The sequence below is a fragment of the Octodon degus genome, unplaced genomic scaffold, assembly GCF_000260255.1.
Source record: "Octodon degus isolate 3935 unplaced genomic scaffold, OctDeg1.0 scaffold00084, whole genome shotgun sequence".
Lineage (NCBI taxonomy): Eukaryota > Metazoa > Chordata > Mammalia > Rodentia > Octodontidae > Octodon > Octodon degus.
The window spans coordinates 3,251,085-3,273,212 of record NW_004524660.1 but is presented as its reverse complement, the minus strand read 5'-3'; the positions used below and the strand labels follow the sequence as shown (position 1 = coordinate 3,273,212).

The window sequence follows — 22,128 nt, the reverse complement described above, 5'->3', positions numbered from 1 at the left end:
AAGAAGAAGAAGAAGAAGAAGAAGAAGAAGAAGAAGAAGAAGAAGAAGAAGAAGAAGAAGAAGAAGAAGAAGAAGAAGAAGAAGAAGAAGAAGAAGAACAAGGATGTCTACAGTTTCCACTCTTATTCAACACAGTCCTAGAAACTTTAGTCAGAGCAATTAGACAAGAGAAAGAAATAAAAGGAATAAAGATGGGAAAGGAAGAAGTTAAGTTACCACTATTGGCAGATGACAGGACACTCTACATAGAAGACCCTAAAAAACTTTATTAGATTTAATAAGCAAATTCAATAGTGTAGCTGGATGCAACATAAACACCCAAAAAGTCAATAGCCTTCCTGTCCATGAAGAACAAATTCACTGAGAGAGAAATTAGGGAAACATCTTTTATAATAGCATTCAAAAAACTGAAATATATAGGAATCAGTCTAATGAAGAATACAAAAGACCTCTACATTGAAAACTACAATACTCTGAAAATGGAGATTGAAGAAGATATCATAAAATGAAAACATATCCCTTGCTCTTGGGTAGAAAAATCAATACAGTGAAAATGACCATGTTCCCAAAACTGTTATACAGATTTAATGCAATTCCAATCAAAATTCTAAAAGCTTATCTCACAGAATTACTGAACGCAAGCCTAATATTCATTTGGCACCAGAAGAGACCTAGAATAGCAAAGGCAATTCTGGCCAACAAAGGCAAGGCTGGGGGCATCACAAACCTTCACTTGAAATCACAGTGTTAAGTTACTGTGATAAAAACAGCATGGTGCTGGCAACAAAAGACACCTGACAATCAGTGGAGCAGATAATTATATACAGAAACAACTACAGATATACTCAACCCTCCTATTCTCTTGTTTGAATTTTTATTATGCTTTCTCTTTAAAATAAAAAAATGATGTTTAAATATAAGAAATAAAAAGAATAATGAGAAGAATCACACTGAAGAGAGACTAGAGAGGCAAAACAACCAGTAATATACATGATCCTGGAAGCAAAGTAAAATGGGTAGTTTCAAGATAGAACAATCAACAATAAAAAAAAATAACTCAGAGAGATGTGAGAATTGACTATTGGATGTGGGATTCAAGGCTATGCATTCTGGGGTCCTGGGATATAGCTCAGCAGCACAACGGCTGACAAGTTCAAGGTCCTGAGTTCAGTTCCAGGTACCAAAAAGAAAATCAGGCAGTCTCAATTTCAAGTTTATGTTTTTCTTCCTCTATATCATCTATGAGAAGGAGGCAAAACACCAAGAGGGTGGATAAAAATAGTATGTTATGAAGAAATTATTAATTTAAGTAAAAAATATACTATATTTAACTTTTCTAAGCTAATACTACATCATAGTAATTAATTCTTAACATAGGCTTCCTATAGGCAGTCATTCTAAACTCTAAGTTTCAAAAACAAACAGTGGTACTGGGTTTTTACACATAATGTTAACACCTCTTAATAATTTTATAAAACATTATTAGAAGGAAATACTATAACTTTAGCCTCTGATGCTCCAAATATTGTGAGGATAATTTAATGGTAACAGAAAGTATGACATTTAGAAGAAAGTAAAAATAGAGTAAAACAAAGTCATCTTACAGTAGAACGCTTCCAGAAACGGATAATTTCATTGATATTTGTTGCAGGATGAAGTAAAAAGTAGTCTCTCCACTCATCCCAGTCTATTGTCAATGTCCCATCACTATCCATGCTGAAATATATTTTTAAAATATTCTTTGTAATATTTATAACAAAGCACCATTATAAAAATTACACATAAGAGCCACTGTCTTGAATTTCATGAAAATCACTGTATTTTCACATTTATTTGTTTGATACAGAGTCTTGCGTGCAGCTCAGAATTATAGTGATCCTCCTGTCGCAGCCTCCCCAGCACTGGGATTACAGGCAGGTGCCACCACACCTGATTTCAGTGGCTGGCTCCGCGCAGGCAATTCCAGGAACAGCATGGCATGCGGTACTGGGGATCAAACCCAGGTCCTTACACTTTCCAGGTAAGCACTTATACCACCAAGCTATCTCCCCAACCATCACATTGTTTTATTTAAACTAAACTATTTTTAGAGCAGATTTAGATTTTTAGAAAAGTTGAGAAGATATTACATACAATTCATATACATCTTCAAATCCAGTTCCAACTATTATTAACATTTACATTACATGGTACATTTTTTACATTTAATTAACTATATTATTATTAAAATTTCATACTTTATTCAGACTTTTGTAGTTTTTAGATAATGCCCTTCTTTGCCTTCATAAGTCCATTCAAGGTTCCACTTTGCTTTTAACTGTCATGTCTCCTTAGAATCCTCTGGCTATAACTGTGTCTTACATTTTCCTTATTTTTTTAATAATCTTGACAGTTTTAAGGAATACTGGTCCAATATTTTATAGAATGTCCCTCTACTGAGATAATTCTACACTGTTGTTTACTTACATGTATTTATCTTAGATTGTCCTGTTAACCTATAAAGGGATAATTATATCTAAGTCATCTGTGTATCTTTAGTACTAAGAATCCAATAAATGTTTGATGAATAAGTGATAAGTAAATAAAACTGACGGAAGAGTAACCTTTATACCTTTTGGTTCTTCTGGTATTATTTTTACTGCTGATCCTCTTCTTTTTTCTATAGCATTCTCATCAATTTTGAAATAACTTTCCAAAGTTATGAACTTAAGAAAAAGGCTTGGGTGGGTGAAATAGCTCAGCAGACTAAGTGCCTGCTAAGGCAAGCACAGGGACTGGAGTTTGATCCCAGGCACCACAGGCCTTGGTGGCCCCGCCCCTAGGCATGCTGAGCCAGCCACCTGAGACCAGACATGGTGGCGCACACCTATAATCCCAACACTGAGGAGAACGAAAATAGGAGCGTCACTGAGAGTCTAAGCTCTGTAGTGAGACCCTCTACCAAATAAAAATGAGACTCATTTATTACAATGCAAAAGCCAATATTTACTCAATGGGGTTTTTTTGTTTGTTTGTTTCTGTTTTGGGTTTTTTTGTGGAACCAGGGATTGAACTCAGGCCCTTGTGCTTGCCAGGGAAGCGTTTATTCCACTGAGCCATCTGCCCGGCCCCTACTCAATCTTTTAAAATCTTAAATTTTAAAAAATATAATAAGTTCTTTCTTTGTATCCAAGGTAAAGGTAGAACTAAGAGAAATGATTTTTAATAGCTTTTCTCTAAATGAAATACCTAAAAAGCAAAATGCATTTGGCCATCAAAAAATTTAGTGCAATTTCTACTTCCAAGACAAAATAATGAGTGTAGAACTTATACTCCCACTGTACAAATAATAAAACTGGACACAACATAAGAAACAGCTGTTTTCAGGACTGCTCCACAAACAGGACAGTACTGTGATACTTCAGAAAAGCAAACATGAGCTGAGCTTCGCATTTGCTCTACTTTCTGGGAATAGTTTCCAAACTGCAATAGAGAAGTAGGAGAGCTTGTGAAGAGAATAAAAAGGGCCAGAGGTAAGGGGAGGTTGGGGCAGGAACTTACAAAGGCATTCAAAAACTCTTGACATGTTTGCCAAATACTAAGCTACATAGAAATAGTTAACGGAGGACTGGGGAGATGGCTCAGTGGAATAAGAGCTTCCCTAGTAAGTGCAAGGGCCTGAGTTCAATCCCTGGTTCCAGAAAAAAAAAATGCTTAAGAAATAGTTAATGGAGGGCTGTGAGCTTAATAAAACTTCTGTAGTGGAGGAATGCTGCGGTTTAAGAAAGTAAAGAAAGAACAAAGGAAGAAAGCGAAAAAAGAAGAGAGTGGAGGGAAAAAGGGGAGAGAGTGAAGGGAGAAAAGGAGAAAAAAAGAAACATTACATACAGGGGATATTTTAAATGGCAACCACTGAGTTTGCATCAGAAACAAGTATACTAGCACACATCTTTAATAAGTGAAATTTAGTTAAAGTTTAATGAACTGTACCTAGAATCCTATATATAACAAAATAACCATCAAAAATGAAGGTGAGAGCCAGCCAGATAGCTCAGAGGATTAAAGTACCTGCTCAGGCAGAACGCAGTGGCTGGGGTTTGATCCCCGGTGTGCCATGTCGGCCCTGCCCCCAGGGCGCACTGAGGCAGCGACTGAGACTGGGAATGGTGGTGTGTGCCTGTAATCCCAGCGCTTGGGAGGCTGAAGACAGGAAGATCACGACGAGTCTGATCTACATAGTAAGACCCAGTACTAAATACATTTTTAAAAAATGAAGGTGAAATAAAGATATTTGAAGAGAAAATAAGTATTAGAAAACATGGATAATATGTGCTTCATCATTTTGTTTTCACTTAAGACAATGTGTTGTTAGGAATTATGATTCCAGTAGCTGAGTCTTATAGGAGAAATTCCGGCAGCTTCGTGACAGCATTCCTTGACATCTAGAGCTATTACTGATGTTCACACTAGTTCCTAAATTTAAATTTTAAGTAATTAGTGCTACTGGCAATTTACAAGTTTTCTTAAAAGCATTATTTAACAGCATATTTTAAACATTCCATCAATCTACAAATTGATAAAACTAACACATTTCTATCAAATTTGCACTAATAAACTTGTTAAAAACAATTTTATTATAAGAAATCTTATTTCTTGTTCAACTGCATGAGGGATACAGAACATATTTTACCTAATTTCAATTATTTTTAATATTTTGCATTTCTTTTGACCCAGCATAGGGTTAACTCTTAAGAAATTTTATATGTGTTTTAAAAACATACATTCTACAGTTTTGAATGTAATAGTCTATGTAGGTTTCCCAGCTAAATATTGATAGTAGTATTGTTTAAATTTTCTACTCTTACTGATATTTTCTGTATATTTATGCTATTACTGAGAAATCTATGTTAGACTCTCTTACTGTACTCATCTATTCTTTCCTATTGTCTCTTCAATACTTTTTTTTTCTTTTTTTGCAATACCAGGGATTGAACTCAGAACCCTGCGCTTGCCAGGCAAGCATTTATTTTATTGGACTATTTCCCGGGGCCCTCAATTCTTGCTTTTCAAATTTGGGGCTATATTGTTAGTTTCATACAAATTTATAATTTTTATATATTCTCAGTAAATTAAAGGTCCAATCACTATAAAATGACCTCTTTATATTTTAGTAATGGATCTTGCTTTTTCCATCCTTTTGTCTATGAACATTTGATTTATTAAAAAAAAAAATCAAACTCTTTAACAGAATATAGTTAGACTTTGTTCACATCAATAGCCAGAAACAGATTTACGCTTTCAAGGACTTAAAATATTGCAACTGCCAGATATGAAATACAGATTAACAAGATACATGCCAACACTAAGAAATAAGAATCCAAAAATAAAAAGAAACCATGAGGAATTACCAACCGTAACTGAAAACAGACCAAACAGAATTTCAATGAATAAAAAAAATTTTAAAACTCATTAGAATGATTAAATGATGGCATGCATGTATTTGAAAGACTTAACCAGAATGCCCCACACAGAAAAAGAGGAAAGAAAACATATGCTAAAAAGAGAGGGTCTGGGCTGGGGAGATGGCTCAGTGGAATAAGTGCTTCCCTGGCAAGTGCAAAGACCTGAGTTTAATCCCTGGTTCCGCAAAAAAAAAAAAAAAAAGAGAGAGAGAGAGAGAGAGGGTCAACCACACTGGCCACGCCCCATGGGCATGGTGGTGCACACCTGTAGTCCCAGCACTGGGGAGACTGAAAACAAGAGGATTGCTGAGTCGGAGCTGCACAGTGAGACCTTGTACCAAATACATAAAAATAAATGAATAAATAAATAAGAGAAGCTAAAGGGTAGGCTACATTTAAAGAGGTAAAGATCAAGAGTTTTCCAGAAGTGTTAAAAGACAAAAAAACATCTCTCTAACAGAGTTAACAAAAAAAAAGTCTGCTCACTACATAAAAAGCTACAGACAGCAAAGAGAAGATCTTTAGGATAAACAGTATTCTTTTCACGTAGTGAAAGGAAATTAGGCCATGGTGGTGAGGTCTCTGAATGGGGACATCTGGATTCTGGCTCCTTCTGTCTCTATCTTTGCTTCCTGGCTATCAAGAAACAAACAGCCCTTCCCTATCATGTGCTTCCATCCTGATACACTGTGCCACCACAGGCCCAAAGCAACAGAGCCAAGCAACCACGGACTGGAAGCTCTGAAAGCATTAGTCAAAATAAACCTTTTTTCTCTGTAAATTGATTATCTCAAGTATTTTGTCACAGCAAAGGAAAGCTAACTAACACAGGAACATATGAAAAAAAGGTAAGTTATGGCAAATACTGAGAAGATAAAAGGCTGGATTTGTACCATAATAGTATCAAGCAAAATAGTACTACAGAATGATACAATATTGCATTTATCAAGAATTAACAATTCTAGGGGCCGGGGAGATGGCTCAGTGGAATAAGCACGAGGGCCTGAGTTCAATCCCTGGTTCCACAAGAAAAAAAAAAAAAAAAAAAAAAGAATTAACAATTCTGGAGGGCAGGCCAAATACCTCAGGGATTTGATCCTCGGGGTCTGCTGTGCCAGCCCCGCCCCCAGGGCATGCTGAGAAGGCAACTGACACTGGGCGTGGTGGTACATGCCAATCCCAACACTTGGGAGGCTGTAAACAGGCAGATCACTGCAAGTCCTATCTAACAGTGAGACCCTGAACACCCTGTAGGCCCTTCCCTAAAATACAAAAAAAAAAAAAAAAAAAAAAAAAGAATTACCAATTCTGGGCCAGCTAGATAGCTCAGTGGACTAAAGCGCCTGCTTAGGCAGAGCCCAATGGCCGGGAGATCAGGGTTCAATCCCCAGCGTGCCATGCTGGCCCCATTCCGGGGTACGCTGAGAAGTGATTAAAACAGCCCAGTGACGAGACTGGGCGTGATGGTACACATCTGTAATCCCAGCACTTGGGAGACTGAGAACAGGAGAATCCCTAAGAGTCAAATCTAATTAGTGAGACCCTGTAGACCCTGTCCTAAATACAAACATAAGAAAAGAAAAAATTAACAATTCTGAAGCTGATAGTCTGAAAATACCCCCAACACATATAAAGTTAAAAATAATATTTAAAAAAATTGAAAACTCCTCACCAGAGTGGTGGGTTTCAACTTAATCAGTCATCTGCAAGATAGGACAATATTTAAACAATTAAATTAACAAAATTATTTTAATGGACATTCTATAGAGCCTTGCCTACAATGTTTAAAAAGTACTCAATTATATATAAAATATTCATAAAAACTTTCACTGTTCAAGATCATAAGGTAAATCTAAAAACATTTTGAAGAAATAGTATCAAGCCATCTTCTTTAACTTTTGTACAATTACAACAGAAATTAATAATAAAAATCTCTTAAAAATTCGACATAATCAACTTCTAAATATTTCAAGTGAAAAACAAAAATACAATACAAGCATTTAAGTTTAGAACTATGTAAGAATGAGCATCAGAAATCACACACAAAAACTTGTGGAATATAGCAAAATCACTTCTAAAAGTACTTCGAGTTACTTCTCTTGCTTGTAACAGAAAACAAATCTGGCAATTAGTGAAACTAACTTTTTAGAAAATAATAAACAGTATTAAAAGAACAATTGCTCTACTTTTATCCTTATGTGATTTGAGATTCTTTTAGATTCAAATAACTTCATTAAACATAACCACAGTCTTATAACAAAGCCAAATTTGATTATTAGAAAGAATCAGTAATAGAGGAAGTTTCAATGAAATTGGTTGGAATAAAAGCATATATAACATTACAGATGAAAAGAACATAGATTTAGAGAATACAATGAACAACTTTATGCCAGTAAATTTGAAAATTTAGATGTAAATCATAAATTTGTGAAAAACAAAGTTTTCCAAAACTGACCTCAAAAGGAATAGAAAGTGAGAATGATCTTACAATTGTTTATGAAATTGACTCAATTATTTTAAATCTTCCTATAAAAAACTGTAACACTCAAGTGGTATCTTACGTACTTTCTCATTGCCAGGACAAAATACCCAAGCCCAAAAGTTAAAGGAAAAAAAGGTTTATTTTAGCTGACGGTCTGTAGAGGTTTCAGTCTACGGTCAGCTGACTCCAAAACAGGGAGGCATGGCTGTGGAACACGGCTGAAGAGAAAAAGTCCATGGCGGGGTAGACAGGAGGCCATAAATAGTAAGCCTTCCTTTCCCTTCTATTCCATTCAGGCTACAAACCTGTTGGTTGGTTGCTATTCACATCGAGTGTGGGTCTTTTGTCTTTAATAAATCCATTCAACAACCCAATTATGCTAAACCAACCTGTGGACTAAGCCAACATTCACACACCCTTAATCTCCTATCACACACCCTTGACCCAGCCACCTCCCAAAAGCCCTACCTATGAGCACAGGAGGCATTGTGGGACCTCTAGGTACAAGCCATAACAACTGGTTTTATAATTAAATTCTTTTAAACCTTTAAGGAATAAATAGATAGATCCAATTTTATTGACTATCTTACAAAAAATAGGAAAAGGGAGACTACTCCTCAACTCCTTAAGGTCAATGTAACCAAAACAATATTCCATTAGGATAGTCAAGACAGAGAAAAGAATAGGGCAATCTCTCTCATAAATATAAATGTTAACACTATGAATAAGTTTTAGCAAATTGAATCCAACAGAGTATTTTTAAAAGGTTATATTTACCCCAGGAACATAAGGATAAGTTAATAAAGAGCAAATTCTAGAAAGTAACTTATCACATTAACAGCTGGCTGTGGTGACACATTCCTGCAGTTCCACCACTTGGGAGGCTGAGGCACAAGGGTTGCCATGAGTTTGAGGTCAACCTGGGCTATATAGCAAGCTCATGGCCAACTTGAACTAAATAGGATGACCCTGGCTCAAGACAAATACATCAACAGATTCTGAAAGATATCTTATCAATCATCTCTTAATTTAAACCTACTTGTCATTTTAAAATAATTTCTTGTTTTAAAACAAAACAGGAGGGGCCTTCTTTAATATGGGAAAGATTACAATGATAAAATATTAGTGATATAATGATAAAATTTCAGCATTTCTTTTAAAATCAAGAAAAAGACAAGACATCCAGCATTACTATTTTTATTCAACACTACTACAACAAAAATACAAAACTCACTTGATCAGAGCTATGAGCACTGGGAAGAAATAACTGAAATTGCCAGACTTCAAAGCACTGTCCTCGAAGCATTGTCTCATATAGCAAATGAAAGCTTCTGCCCTTCAGCCTCCCCCTTCAAGTTTATCCATCTCGGCTTCAGCTAGAAACACATCTCATCCTTGTTATAAACTGAAACCCACCAAATGAGGAGATATTTGAAGTCACAGATACCATCAAACATGCCACTCTAACCTATTTAGACTCAACTTTATGCAGAGGATGTATCAAAGCAGCACCAGACACTTGGAAGCATTATGAACAAATCCAAACTGGCATAATGTAAGGGGTGGACTGAAAGAGCTGGTTTGGGAACACACATGCTACCTAACGAGCCTGTGCAAGCAATCACCCAGCAATATGTGCCTCAGGAAGAGATAGCGGTGGTAGAGTACAAGTGAATATGGGGGTTCCAGACAGTACCAAGTTTTACATTCATCTTTCTGTAGTCCTGTACCGGCCCCCTTAAACTTATCCTTAAATTATCTCTGGCTGGGTGTATAGCTCAGAGGCAGGGACTTGCTTAGACATACAAGCCACACAAGCAAGCCCTCGTTTGAGTCCCAGCACAATCAATCAATCAGTATCATCTTTGCCTCATTCTATAAAAGTACAGAGGTTTCAACCATGGAATCCCTTCTCCAAAAGAAATCTTTCCAACAGCTTTATAGAAAAAATCAACGTGCAACTGTTTGGTTCAAGCAGAAGCAGAAGACAGGAGTTCCTTTTGCTGTCTCCTTGCCCTGCCTCCCACATGCATTCAGAGGACCCAGTTAAGTACGGTCTGAGGAACCACACTAGTAGCACGTGCCATTCATTTGGCTTTTGCTATGCAAGTCACTTAATGGAATGCCTTTGAAAATTGCTTCTAGTAGAATCAGACACAAAAGTAAGTCAAATTAAGCAAGTAGGAGCAGATTTGTTACAAAGTTATAGATGGAGATGCTGTATTTATAGAAATTAATTTCTGGCATAAATAAAAGCTATTAAAAATGAGGATAAGTGCTGACCTTTTGAGAATGCTGTTTGCCTGAGCTTCCGAAATATCGACACCCAGTGATTTCACAGCAGCAATTACTTCTACAGTGTCTATGACTCCTTTTAAAAAGTGAAAAATACCACATTAAAGTATCTGAAAAAACAATGAGGCCAAATATACTTAAAATGTACTCATCTTTTAAAAGTCTCTATGTTTTAACAGTCTATAATCCTAAATTCATAATCCAAAGCCCCAAAATTCTGAAAAACAAAAGACTTTTTATACATTTGGCACCAAGATTCACTTGGTGCCAAGAGCTGTTTAAACACACATGAGTTATGGACCAGAGAGATAGCTCGGTGGCCTAAGCACCTGCCTGGCAAGCACAATGACCCAGGTTTGATCTCCAGTACTGTATGCCGCGCTAGACACACACCAAACCGGCCATTGAAACCAGGGGTGATAGCACACGCCTATAATCCCAGCACTGAGGAGGCTCAGACAGGAGGATCCCTATGAGTCTGAGATGTGTAGTAAGATCCTATACCAAAGAGAGAGAAAAGAGAGAGCAACAGCAAGAGTGAAAGAGAGATTTTTAAAGAAACACATATACACATGGATTAACTTTATTTAATTATTTATCTAATTGAACATAAAAATTTATGTTTCATTGCAGAAACATAATAATATTATTGCCTGGTGGTAGCCCAGACTCTACTTGGAATGTTACACATCACATATATACTATATTATTTTCTAAAACCTACATTCTAAATTTCAAAGCATATCTGGACCAAGGGTTGTAAGTCTACAACATCCATGATTATTGTAACTACTTGGAAAGCACTGAAAAAGCTCATTCTGAAACATGAAAACCAGACCACTGAATGTTCTACAAAGGCAAGTTTTCAGAGATAACAAAACCTAAAATACAATATTGAACTCTCTTTACGTTACCATTGCCCATGTTAAAACACTATTAACAAATCAGCTTAATACAAACCTAGTATTTATTTTATTTCTTATTTTTTTATTTTTTTTACTTATCACTTTTTTCCCATAATTTTATTGAGAAAAAAATAAACAAATAAATAAATATTATTTATTATAATAATAAATAAAATAAATTTATTATTTATTTGGCACCAAGATTCATTTGGTGGCAAGAGCTGCTTTAAACACACATGAGTTATGGACCAGAGAGATAGCTCGGTGGCCTAAGCACCTGCCTGGCAAGCACAATGACCCAGGTTTGATCTCCAGTACTAAAAATCTCTTTTGATCTCCAGAAATAAATAGCAATGAGACAGTTTCAAATCAAATTGGTAAGAGAGTTCCAATAATTAACACACTGCATACTGCCTTCCTAGTGGTTATTTGTTGTACAAGATGCAGATATGATATCCTATTTACAAACACTATTAGAATAAATTCCTCTATTCCTTGAGTTAAGAGAACGTAGCTATATATCTATCCTAACCATTTTCAATACACAGATACAAAATGCTCATTCATCTATATCCCCTTTTTCTGTTTAGTTCCATCATTTAAATATTATAGGTGTGTAAACACAACAAAATATTCCAAAACAGTCCAGAAGTCCATAATAGTATTGGGTCGTCCACTTGGCTGGGAATGTCAGAAGTTGTTGAACTGAGTCCCCTACAGCTCAACATAACAATATGGCATTATTTCTTGTACTTCGTTTCTACACTTTTCTGCTGGATGGTTAAGATCAAGATAAAGCAAGACCTATGTAAAAAGAATTACAGCTTTTGGATGTGATAAGGTCAGTCAAATCCCCTCAGGATTTATCCTGAGACCCTGTACCTCACATTGTAGATCCTTTGACAGTGTCAGCCATGTGAATGAGTCACGGCCATTGCTTGGTCAATTTGCCGTCTGTGAAAGCCTGAGAGAATGTTTTCTCTCCATGTGACTCTCCTTAGGCACACTCCACATCATTGATCACTTTCCTCTTTGGCCCCATAATCTCCTTGATCAGAAAATTTGGGACACAACTGAGTTACATGATGTTACAGTACAAGTTCTCATATGTCCTGAGTCTTAACTGATGTTGGAAGGCTAGGGCCAACTGTTGGCTCTCCTTGTGGCCCCTTTTTTTCTCTAATTTTTGGTCTGCAAACTTGAGTTGTTAACCCTCCAGAAGAGAAGCTTATTGTTATTACTATATGACCAAGGCTGTTGAGCTTAACCTCACTATCTGTCTGAATATCAAACATTTTAGGCATAACATGGAACAGGTATTTTTCACAAAGTATTGATATGTTAAACTTTAAATCCCTACACAATATGACAAAAAAATTAAAATACATTTAAAAAATAGGAATAAAGAATTATGTATGTTCACACATAAGTCCAGAAATCTAACCATATACATTATTGCAGAACAGTGCCACAACACTCCTTTCCCTGTCTCCTGCCTTCATTCACCATCCTCTTCCTTTTTAAACAATCATCTACCCGAGCAACAGCACAGCAGCAAATGGCATGTCATGACAAGCAGTCTGTATTCAGAAGACCAGAATGACAGGCATTCCAAGCATGAACCCACTATTACAAATTGGCATCTTCAGTACAGTTGCTTAATTCACAGGTGTCGGTAAATAGTTAGTCAGGATGAGAATCTTTCCAATAACTGCTAGATTCAAAAATCTTCTGAAACTGGGCCGGGAAGATGGCTCAGTGGAATAAGTGCTTCCCTGGCAAGTGCAAGGGCCTGAGTTCAATCCCCAGTTCTGAAAAAAAAAAAAAAAAAAGAAAGAAAGAAAGAAAAAAAAAAAAAAGAAGAACCAAAAATCTTCTGAAGATTCTCAGGATCATTGCCTTACCCCATCTTGTACATGTAACTGTATGGCTTGCCTCTGTCTTGTTTCCTAGCTCTTCTCCTTGCTCTCTCTTCATTGTCTAGTCCTCAAGTTCTTGCTTTCCTTTTAATTGTATTATGCCTATTTGTATTTCATTTTCTGAGTTCTTATACTAGGGAAACTATATGATATTTACACATGTGTCTGGTTTATTTCACTTATATCTTCCGGTGGCATCCACTTAAATATAAAGGCTTCAAGTTTATCATCCTTTATAGCTGAGTAATACTCCATTGTATAAAAACACCACATCTTTTTCATCCATTCCTCAGGTGATGAGCATTTTGGTTGTTTCCAAGATTTGGCTATCACAAATTGTGCTGTTATAAACATAGGCACACATGTATCACTATGATATGATGTTTTCAGATCCTCCAGGAAAATTCCCAGTAGAGGAATAGCTGGTTTAAATGGGATTTCCAGTCCAAGTTTTCTAAGGACTCTCCACACTGATTTGCATAATGGGTGCACCAGTCTACATTCCCACCAGCAGTGGAGAAGGGTTCATTTTTCCCCACATCCTCTCCAACATTTGTTGTTAGTTGATCTATGATAGCCATCCTTTCTGGGGTGAGATGATATCTCTGTGTAGTTTTAATTTGCATTTCACGGATGGCTAATGATGTGGAGCATTTCTTCATATATTTACTCGTTTCTTTAATTTCATCCTCTGAGACGTGTGTGTTCATCTCGGATGCCCATTTCTGGACTGGGTCTTTAAATTTTGAGTCCCTACAAAGAAGAAAGTGATTGATGATGTAGAGTGTGCCTAAGGAGAGTCACATGGAGAGAAAACATTCTCTCAGGCTTTCACAGGGAGTACATTAACCAAGCAATGGCCGTGACTCATCCACATGGCTGACACTGACAAAGGATCCACAATCCAAGGTACAGGATCTCAGGATAAATCCTGAGGGGATTTGACTGACCTTATCATATCCAAAAGCTACAAGTCTTGTTGCATAGGTCTTGCTTTATATCAGTTTTAACCATCCAGCAGAAAAGTATAAAAATGAAGTATAAAAAGTAAAGCCATGTTGTTATGTTGAGCTGTGGAGAACTCAGGTCAACAATTTCTGACACTGCCAGTCAAGCGGAAGACCCAATACTATTATGGACTACTGAACTCTTTTAGAATACTTTGCTGAGTTAACACACCTATAATATTCAAATGACGGAACTAAACAAAAACGGGGATATATAAATGAATGTCCATCTTGTATCTGTGTATTCAAAATTGTTAGGATATAGTTGCATTCTCTTAGTGAAAAGAGGGATTTGTTGTAACAGTGTTTGTAAATAAGATACCATATCTGCATCTCGTATGGCAAATAACCACTAGGAAGACAGTATGCAAAGTGTTAATTATTGAAACTGTCCTACCAATTACATTTGAAACTGTCTCATTGCTATTTGTCTCTCAATAAAACTATGGAGGAAAAAAAATTTTTTGAGGCCCTAGTATTTTTTAGTTCTTTATAAATTCTAGAGAGCAGACCTTTGTACTTGTTTGTCAAGATTTTTTCCAAACTTGTGGTTTGTATTTTTAATTTCTTGGTAATTTCTTTTGACGTGAAAAAAACTTCTCAATAACAGGACGTCCCAGTAGTTAATTCTTTCAACTGTTTCCCATGTGACTTGATTTTTCTTCATGAACTCTTTGCCTACCCCAATGTCTTCAAGAGTTCCTCCTTTTTCTTCCAGGAGATTTAGTGTTTCTGTTTTAATGTTTAGATCTTTAATCCATTTTGACTTTAGCTTAGGGCATGGCGATAGACCTGGGTCAAGTTTTAGTTTTCGGCATGTAGAGAGCCAGTTTTTCCAGTACCATTTGTTAAAGAGGCTATCTTTCTTCCAGTGAGTATGTCTGGCCCCTTTTTCAAAGATAAGGTGGCTGAGTGTGTTCGTAGAGACCTCTGCATCTTCTAATCTATTCCATTGATCATCACGTCTATTTCGTTGCCAATACCATGTTGATTTTATCACAGTAGCATTGTAATACAATTTCAAGTCAGGAATTGTAATGCCTCCTGTCTTGTCTTTGTTGCCCAGGATTGCCTTTGCTATTCTAGGTCTTTCCTAATTCCAAATAAATTTTAGGAATGATTTCTCTAGGTCTGTGAGGCATGTTGGTGGTAGTTTGATAGGGATTGCATTGAAACTGTAGAGCAATTTTGGGAGTATGCCCATCTTCATAATGTTGGTTCTTCCTACCTAGGAGCATGGAATATCTTTGCACTTTCTGAAATCCTCTATGATCTCTTTTTGAAGAGTACTGTAATTTTCCTTGAAAAGATCTTTGACTTCTTTAGTTAGATTAATTCCAAGATATTTCACTTTCCTCAGTGCTATTGTAAAAGGTATTGTTTCTATAATTTCCCTCTCAGTGTGTTTGTTATCTGTGTAGAGGAATGCTATTGACCTTTGGGTACTGACTTTGTATCCTGCTGTGCTACTGAATTTCTGCATTAATTCTAGTAGCTTCTTAGTGGAGTTTTTTGGGTCTCCCAAGTAAAGTATCATGTCATCTGCAAATAATGATAATTTAACTTCTTCTTTACCTATTCTTATTCCTTTTATTTCTTTCTCTTGTCTAACGGCTCTGATTCCAGAACTATATTGAATAGGAGTGGTGATAGAGGACATCCTTGTCTTGTACCAGATCTGAGAGGAAAAGATTTCAGTTTTTTCCCATTTACAATTATGTTAGCCATTGGGTTTTCATGAATGGCTTTTACCAGATTGAAGTTAGAGACCATCTATTCCAATTTTCTGCAGGACTTTGAACATGAATGAGTGTTGGACTTTGACAAAAACCTTTTCTGCATCAATTGAGATGATCATGTGGTTTTCAGTTTTCACTCTATTGATACAGCGTATTACATTTATAGAGTTTCAAATATTGAACCATCCTTGCATCCCTGGGATAAATCCTACCTGGTCATGGTGTATGATCTTCTTGATGATTTGCTGTATTCTGTTTGCTAGGATTTTATTGAGGATTTTTGCATCTATGTTCATGAGGGAGATTGGCCTACAGTTCTCTTTTTTAGTTGCGTCTTTCCCTGGTTTTGGAATCATTATAATATACTTGCCTCCAGGAATGATTTTCGGAAGATTGCTTCCTTTTCAATTTCATTGAAGAGTTTGAGGAGTATAGGGACTACATCTTCTGTAAATTTCTTGTAAAATTCAGCTGTGAATCCATCCAGACCTGGACTTTTGTCAGTAGGTTTTTTTATTACATCTCGTATTTCACTGGCTGTTATTGGGCTATTGAGAGGGGTAATATCTTGTCGATTCAGTTGTGGTAATTTGTACCTTTCTAGGAATCTGTTTATTTCGTCTGTGTCTTCTATTCTGGGAGTGTAAAGATTCTCAAAGTAGCTATTGATAATCTTCTGAATTTCCTCTGGGTCTGTGGTAATTACACCCTTTTCATTCCTTATTGCTTGTATTTGAATTTTTTCTTTCCACTTTTTGATGAGGTTAGCTAGGGGCTTATCGATTTTATTGAATCTTTCAAAGAACCAGCTTTTTGTTTCCTTAATTCTTTGAACTGTTTTCTTCTTCCCAATTGAATTAATTTCTGCTCTAATCTTTATGATTTCTTCCCATCTTTGGGCTCGGGGTTTGGTTTGCTCTTCCTTTTCTAGTTGGTGGAGGTGCAGTATTAGAGTGTTTATTTGTTCTCGTTCTGTTTCCCTAATGTGTGAGTTCACAGCTATGAATTTCCCTCTGAGAACTGCTTTCATCGCATCCCATAAATTCCAATAAGCTGTGTTTGAATTTTCATTGAATTGTAGATATTGTTGAATTTCTTGTTTAATTTCATCTGTGACCCATTGGTTACTGAGAAGGGTGTTGTTTAATTTCCATGTATTTAGGGTTTTTTTCTGGTTTGTCATTTATGTCCAGTTTCACTTCACTGCAGTCAGATAATATTCATGTGATAATTTCTGTTTTCTTGCATATACTTAAGCATGACCTATGGGCCAGTATGTAGTCTATTTTAGAAAATGACCCATGTGCAGCTGACAAAAATGTGTATTTAGCTGTGTTTGGGTGGAACACTCTGTACATATCTACCAAGTCCATTTGTTTCAAGCTCTGGCTCAGTCCTGTATTTCTTTGCTAATTTTTTGTCTGGTTGACCTATCTTTTTGGGATAAGGGGTTGTTAAGGTCTCCTGTTAAGATTGTAGTATGGGATATTAGATTTTTCATATCCAATAAGATTTGCTTTATATAGTTGGATGCTCCCTTGTTTGGTGCATACATATTTATGAGTGTTACCTCTTCCTCTTGAGTTTTTCCCCTAACCAGTATATAGTGGCCTTCTTTATTTCGCTTGATCATTGTTGGTTTGAAGTTGAGACTGTCTGAGAATAGGATTGCTACCCCTGCTTTTTTCTGAGGTGCTGGGGCATGTATTACTGTGTTCCATTCTTTGACTTTCAGCCAATATATGTCTTTATGAGTTAAATGGGTTTCTTGTATACAGCATATTGTTGGATTTTGTTTCCTAATCCATTCTGCCAGTTTATTTCTCTTATTTGGTGAATTGAGTCCATTTACATTGATGGTTCTAATTGATATGTATTAACTTACGATTAACATGTTATTTACCTGCTGTTTACTCCTTTTTCTCCTGTGTTTGTTTGCCCTATTTAGTTGTTTGCTTCTGATCTCATTCATGGAGTTCTGATCATTTTGGTCCCTCTCTAGAACATTTTTCAGGACTCTGTGTAGCGTTGGCTTTGTCATCATGAAATTCTTTAGCTGTTGTCATGGAAGTATTTCACTTCCCCATCAAACTTGAAAGAGTGTTTTACAGTGTATAGAAGTCTGGGCTGCAGTTTGTTTTCATAGACGACCTGAAGTACTCTGCTCCATGCTCTTCTTGCCTTCATGGTTTGTGAAGAGAGGTCTGCCGTAAGTCTGACGGGTTTTCCTTTGAATGCGATCTGCTTCTTTTCTCTAGCAGCTTTCAGTGTATTATTCTTGTGCTGGATTTCTGGGATCTTGACTATTATATGTCTCCGTGTGTTAATTGGGTTGAGGTTACTTGGCGTTCTGTATGCTTCAGTTACCTGAATGTCAGATTGTTTCCTCGTATTTGGGAAGTTTTTTGCTATTACTTCTGCCCATATTTTTTTAATATCCTTTGTATTGACTCTTTCTTTCTCATTGCTACCTATTAGTCTCATGTTGTTCATCTTTGCATCTTCTTCAAGTAATGAATTATTTTTTCTTGCATCCTAGTTATTTTCAAAAGATCTTTTCTTACCTTTACATTAGCTGCACCAGCATCTTCAAGATCTGAAACTCTGTCTTCACTTTCACTCAGTTTTGCAAGCTTGTGATTCAGATTTTAAGTTCCTCTATATCTCTTTGACTCTGTTTCATGTGATCTATTTCTTTCCTGTATTGTTCATTTAAGGAATCCATCATTGTTCTAATCTCCTCTATTTTTTTATCGATGTCTTCTTTAGAAGCACTTATTATTTTAACTGCAGTTTTTTTCACATTGTGTTTCCTCCCTATGTTTCTGTACTTGATTCTTTACTTCAGATGCTATGAGTTCAGAGAATTCTTTATTTCAGAAAAGAATTCCACTCTGAGTTCCTCTATAACTTTCCGCTGTTGTTTATTTACTTTTGATGCTATTACTTCATACATTTGAGCTGAGCTAGTGTCCTCTGCACTTGTTCTGGGTGGGCATTGGGTTTCTTCCAAATGTTTCTGCATTTCATTCTTTACTGCAGATGCTACTAATTAAGGGATTTCTTTTTTTATTTCCTATCTGAGTTCCTCTATACCTTTCTGCAGTTGTTTTTTTTTTTTTTATTTCAGAAGCTGTTGGGCTGGTGAGATGGCTCAGTGGTCTAAAGCACCTACTTAGAACAAGCTAAGCCAAGCAAAGCACAGGGACCGCAGTTCAATCCCCCAGCACCACATGCCAGCCAGCCCCGCCCCCTGGTGGGCTGAGCTGGCCACACACAAAAATAAACAAATAAATAAATAATTTAAAAAAAAAAGAGAAGCTGTTGATTCATTGATTTCAGCTGTGTGATTCCCAATTTGTTCTATGTTGTCTCTTCTGCACTTGTTATGGGTGGGCTTGGGGGGTCTGAGATTGCATTTTGCTCCTTCTCATTGTCATTTTGTATAGCACTGTCTTCTGAACTTTGTTGTAGAGCTTTGATGCAGTTATAACCTTAGTATCTACTGAAATTCAGGTGCAGATCTACAAAGTTTGGATTTATCCAGCTGTGCCTGGCATGGGTCTGGCTGCTGTGCTGAGCTCCTTCCTGCTGCTGCCCTTGGGAGTGAACCTGTTGTGCCCCTGTGGCAAGATGTTCTGTTCCTGGACTAGCTGGCTGCTTCTGTCCCCTACTCTCTCTGCAGGGACTGCAGCTGCAGAGTTTCACCCCAGGCCTGTATGCCAGGCCTGAGCTGAGTCTAAGGGGAGAAGGTGGAGTAGGAGGGAGAGGAAGCTCTCCCACACACTCACTGGGCCTGGGTAGTGTGAGGAGCTGCCCCAGCCGCACCCTAAAATGGCGCCTATTTCCTGCTTCCGATTCTCTATGCCGCGTAAACAACCTGGTAAAAATGATGTCTGCCTAGATACCGATGACCCTAACCTATCAGCTTACACCTTTTGCTAAGATCTGATTGGCTACCCTCCTGTTATAAAAGTGCTTGACCCTGCCCACGAGAGGCAGAAGAGACTAGATAGTTGAGGGTGGTGGACCTTGTCAGGTCCGTGTGCGCTGTACATAATAAAGTTTGAGAGCTGAACCAACTGCGACAGCGTCTTTATTAATAATGGCTTCCCACAGGGTAGGGCTGGACCTGGGGGGTTCAAAGAACACAGCAGAAGTTCTCACTCACTGGGCGGGAGTAAGGGGGGCTGCGGAGTGGTGGGGGGGTCCCAAGGTGGTGGAAGAGGGTCTTACGCTGTGCCTGGGCTTGGATCGGACAGGTCCCACTGGCACAGTGTAGCCGGAAGCTCTCCCACATGCTCACCGGGGCCGGGCTAGGGCTGGATCTGGTGGTCCCAAGAACGCAGCAGAAATTCTCACTGGGCAGGAGTGAGGGGGTTCTGCGGAGTGGTGGGTGCAGTCCCAAAGGAGTGGAAGAGGGTCTCACCCACGCTGCACCTGGGCTTGGACTGGACAGGTCCCACCAGCACAGGGTAGCCCGAAGCTCTCCTCAAGCCTCGTATTTAGTTCACTATCACACTGCTGGATATTATCAAAAGAAAATTACAAATTCTATATTCTCCTCTAAAACACAAATCTTATCATCTACCAAATTGAAAAAATCTTGGTTCTTCTCTTACATAAAGGTAGCAGTTGAGGATACCCAACTTTTAAAATATGTGGACAGTTTTTGTTTGTAAATACAAAACAACAGTGTCTCCTACTTGAAAATACACGTCAAAAGCTATCATAAATTCAGACATGCTCTTAATTTGTATTTTATGAACCATAGCTTCCTATGCCTAATGCAGAAAAAGTAGCACAAAATGCATAAGGTATTACTTAACCACAGACAAAGCCCTTTACTCATACACAGAACCTTAGACCCTGCCGTAACTCCAAGGTCCCGAGTACTTCAACCTTTACAGGATGAAATTTACTGATCTATTCCTCAGCCTAGAAATCACTTTCTTCAACTAGAAAAGCTTGGATCCTCTGCCTTATATCGCATTATAACCTTCAAACACTAAATTTATTTAAGAAATTTTCCTAAAATTTGACAATTTACTAAACAAATTACTATATTAAAGGTGAGAATAAGAAACATCCCCAAGGAATTTCCAAATTTGTATGAATGTACTAATTATTTTAAAAACATACCATACTCTCCTAAGTGTATGTTTACAGAAGAGTTAGGCATAAAGTATAATGGAAAGGTAAATAAGAGTAAGAAACAACTATAAAGAGACCAACAAAGTAATAAAAGATTTCTATAAAAATTTTCTAGAAAACGTACAGTATTAGGTATACTTACAGAGATGTGTTGCAAACTTACAAGTAGTGTTAAAACAATAACAGGTAACTCACTGGGGGCTAACATAATAGGTAACTTGGAGGGGACACAAAAAGGGTGCTTCTGAGACACTAGCAGTACTCCACTACTTAACCTGGGAACTTTTCATAGTGTATGTAAGCCATGTAAAAATTCAGGAAGCTTATAACTTATTACATTTATAATTTATACACTTTGCTGAATATATTATATATGAATTAAATCATCCCCAAAAGAGTAATCTGTAGCCAAACTTGAAATGTCATTTAACCAGCTCTGACATTGTGTGGCAATCTCTCAGCGTCTATTTTTAAGCTATTGCCTCTGCTCACAAACCTTTTCCCCATTTTTTAGATAGTGACCCAGTCTGTGCAAACCTAAATTGCTCCTGGGCACAGCTAAGCACTTCCTGTATTACTTAGGAATCATCATCGTCTGGCTTTTGTAGAGCTCTGCAAGCTTATTTCTACTCCCTCTAAAATTGTGAGCTCCTGAAGACCTTTGTTACCATAATTCCTAATACACTAAGTTGACACAACATACTCAACACTGTTTCCTTGATTAAAATGTATTTAGTCCTTATCCTAAAGAGCCTAAAATATAAAGCAAATACAGAGAAAAAATAGGTAACTCATATAATCAAGACCTATGGACTAAAATGGAGATTCAATATAGTCTTTCTTTCACTGCAAAAATGGAGTTGAAATAGATTAAATGAAAGTATTTAAATAGCTGGAGAAGAATACAACCATTCCAGCACTATAATTCTAGGGAAACATATAAAATATTCCATTCTTGTAACTTTAATATATCCATATAAAATACTACTCCAATATTTGATGATTTAAAAAGAATGTCTTTGATCATGTAGATGTAATCTAAACTTGGTTCAACTGGCTCTTCTACTCATCTTGCTTGTTTAAATTCATATAAATTCAATCACCTGGAGATCCAGCTGTATCCTGCAGCTAGGTGGTTTCAAATCATATGTTTGAAACCTCACCTGAAAATGCTTAACAGCTAAAG

The 22,128-nt window shown here is 37.0% G+C and overlaps 1 protein-coding gene across 1 annotated transcript in view; it reads right to left on the bottom strand.

Annotated features, from left to right (window-relative positions):
* The window catches only part of LOC101579976 (calcium-binding mitochondrial carrier protein SCaMC-1), a 73,535-nt gene that overhangs the window by 39,198 nt on the left and 12,209 nt on the right, over positions 1-22,128 (bottom strand). Inside the window, exons 3-4 of the mRNA XM_004636951.2 lie at positions 10,207-10,294; positions 1,605-1,716 (exon numbers count right to left, since the gene is read on the bottom strand). Of these exons, the coding sequence (XP_004637008.2) occupies positions 1,605-1,716; positions 10,207-10,294 (200 nt within the window). The remainder of the gene's footprint in view (positions 1-1,604; positions 1,717-10,206; positions 10,295-22,128) is intronic.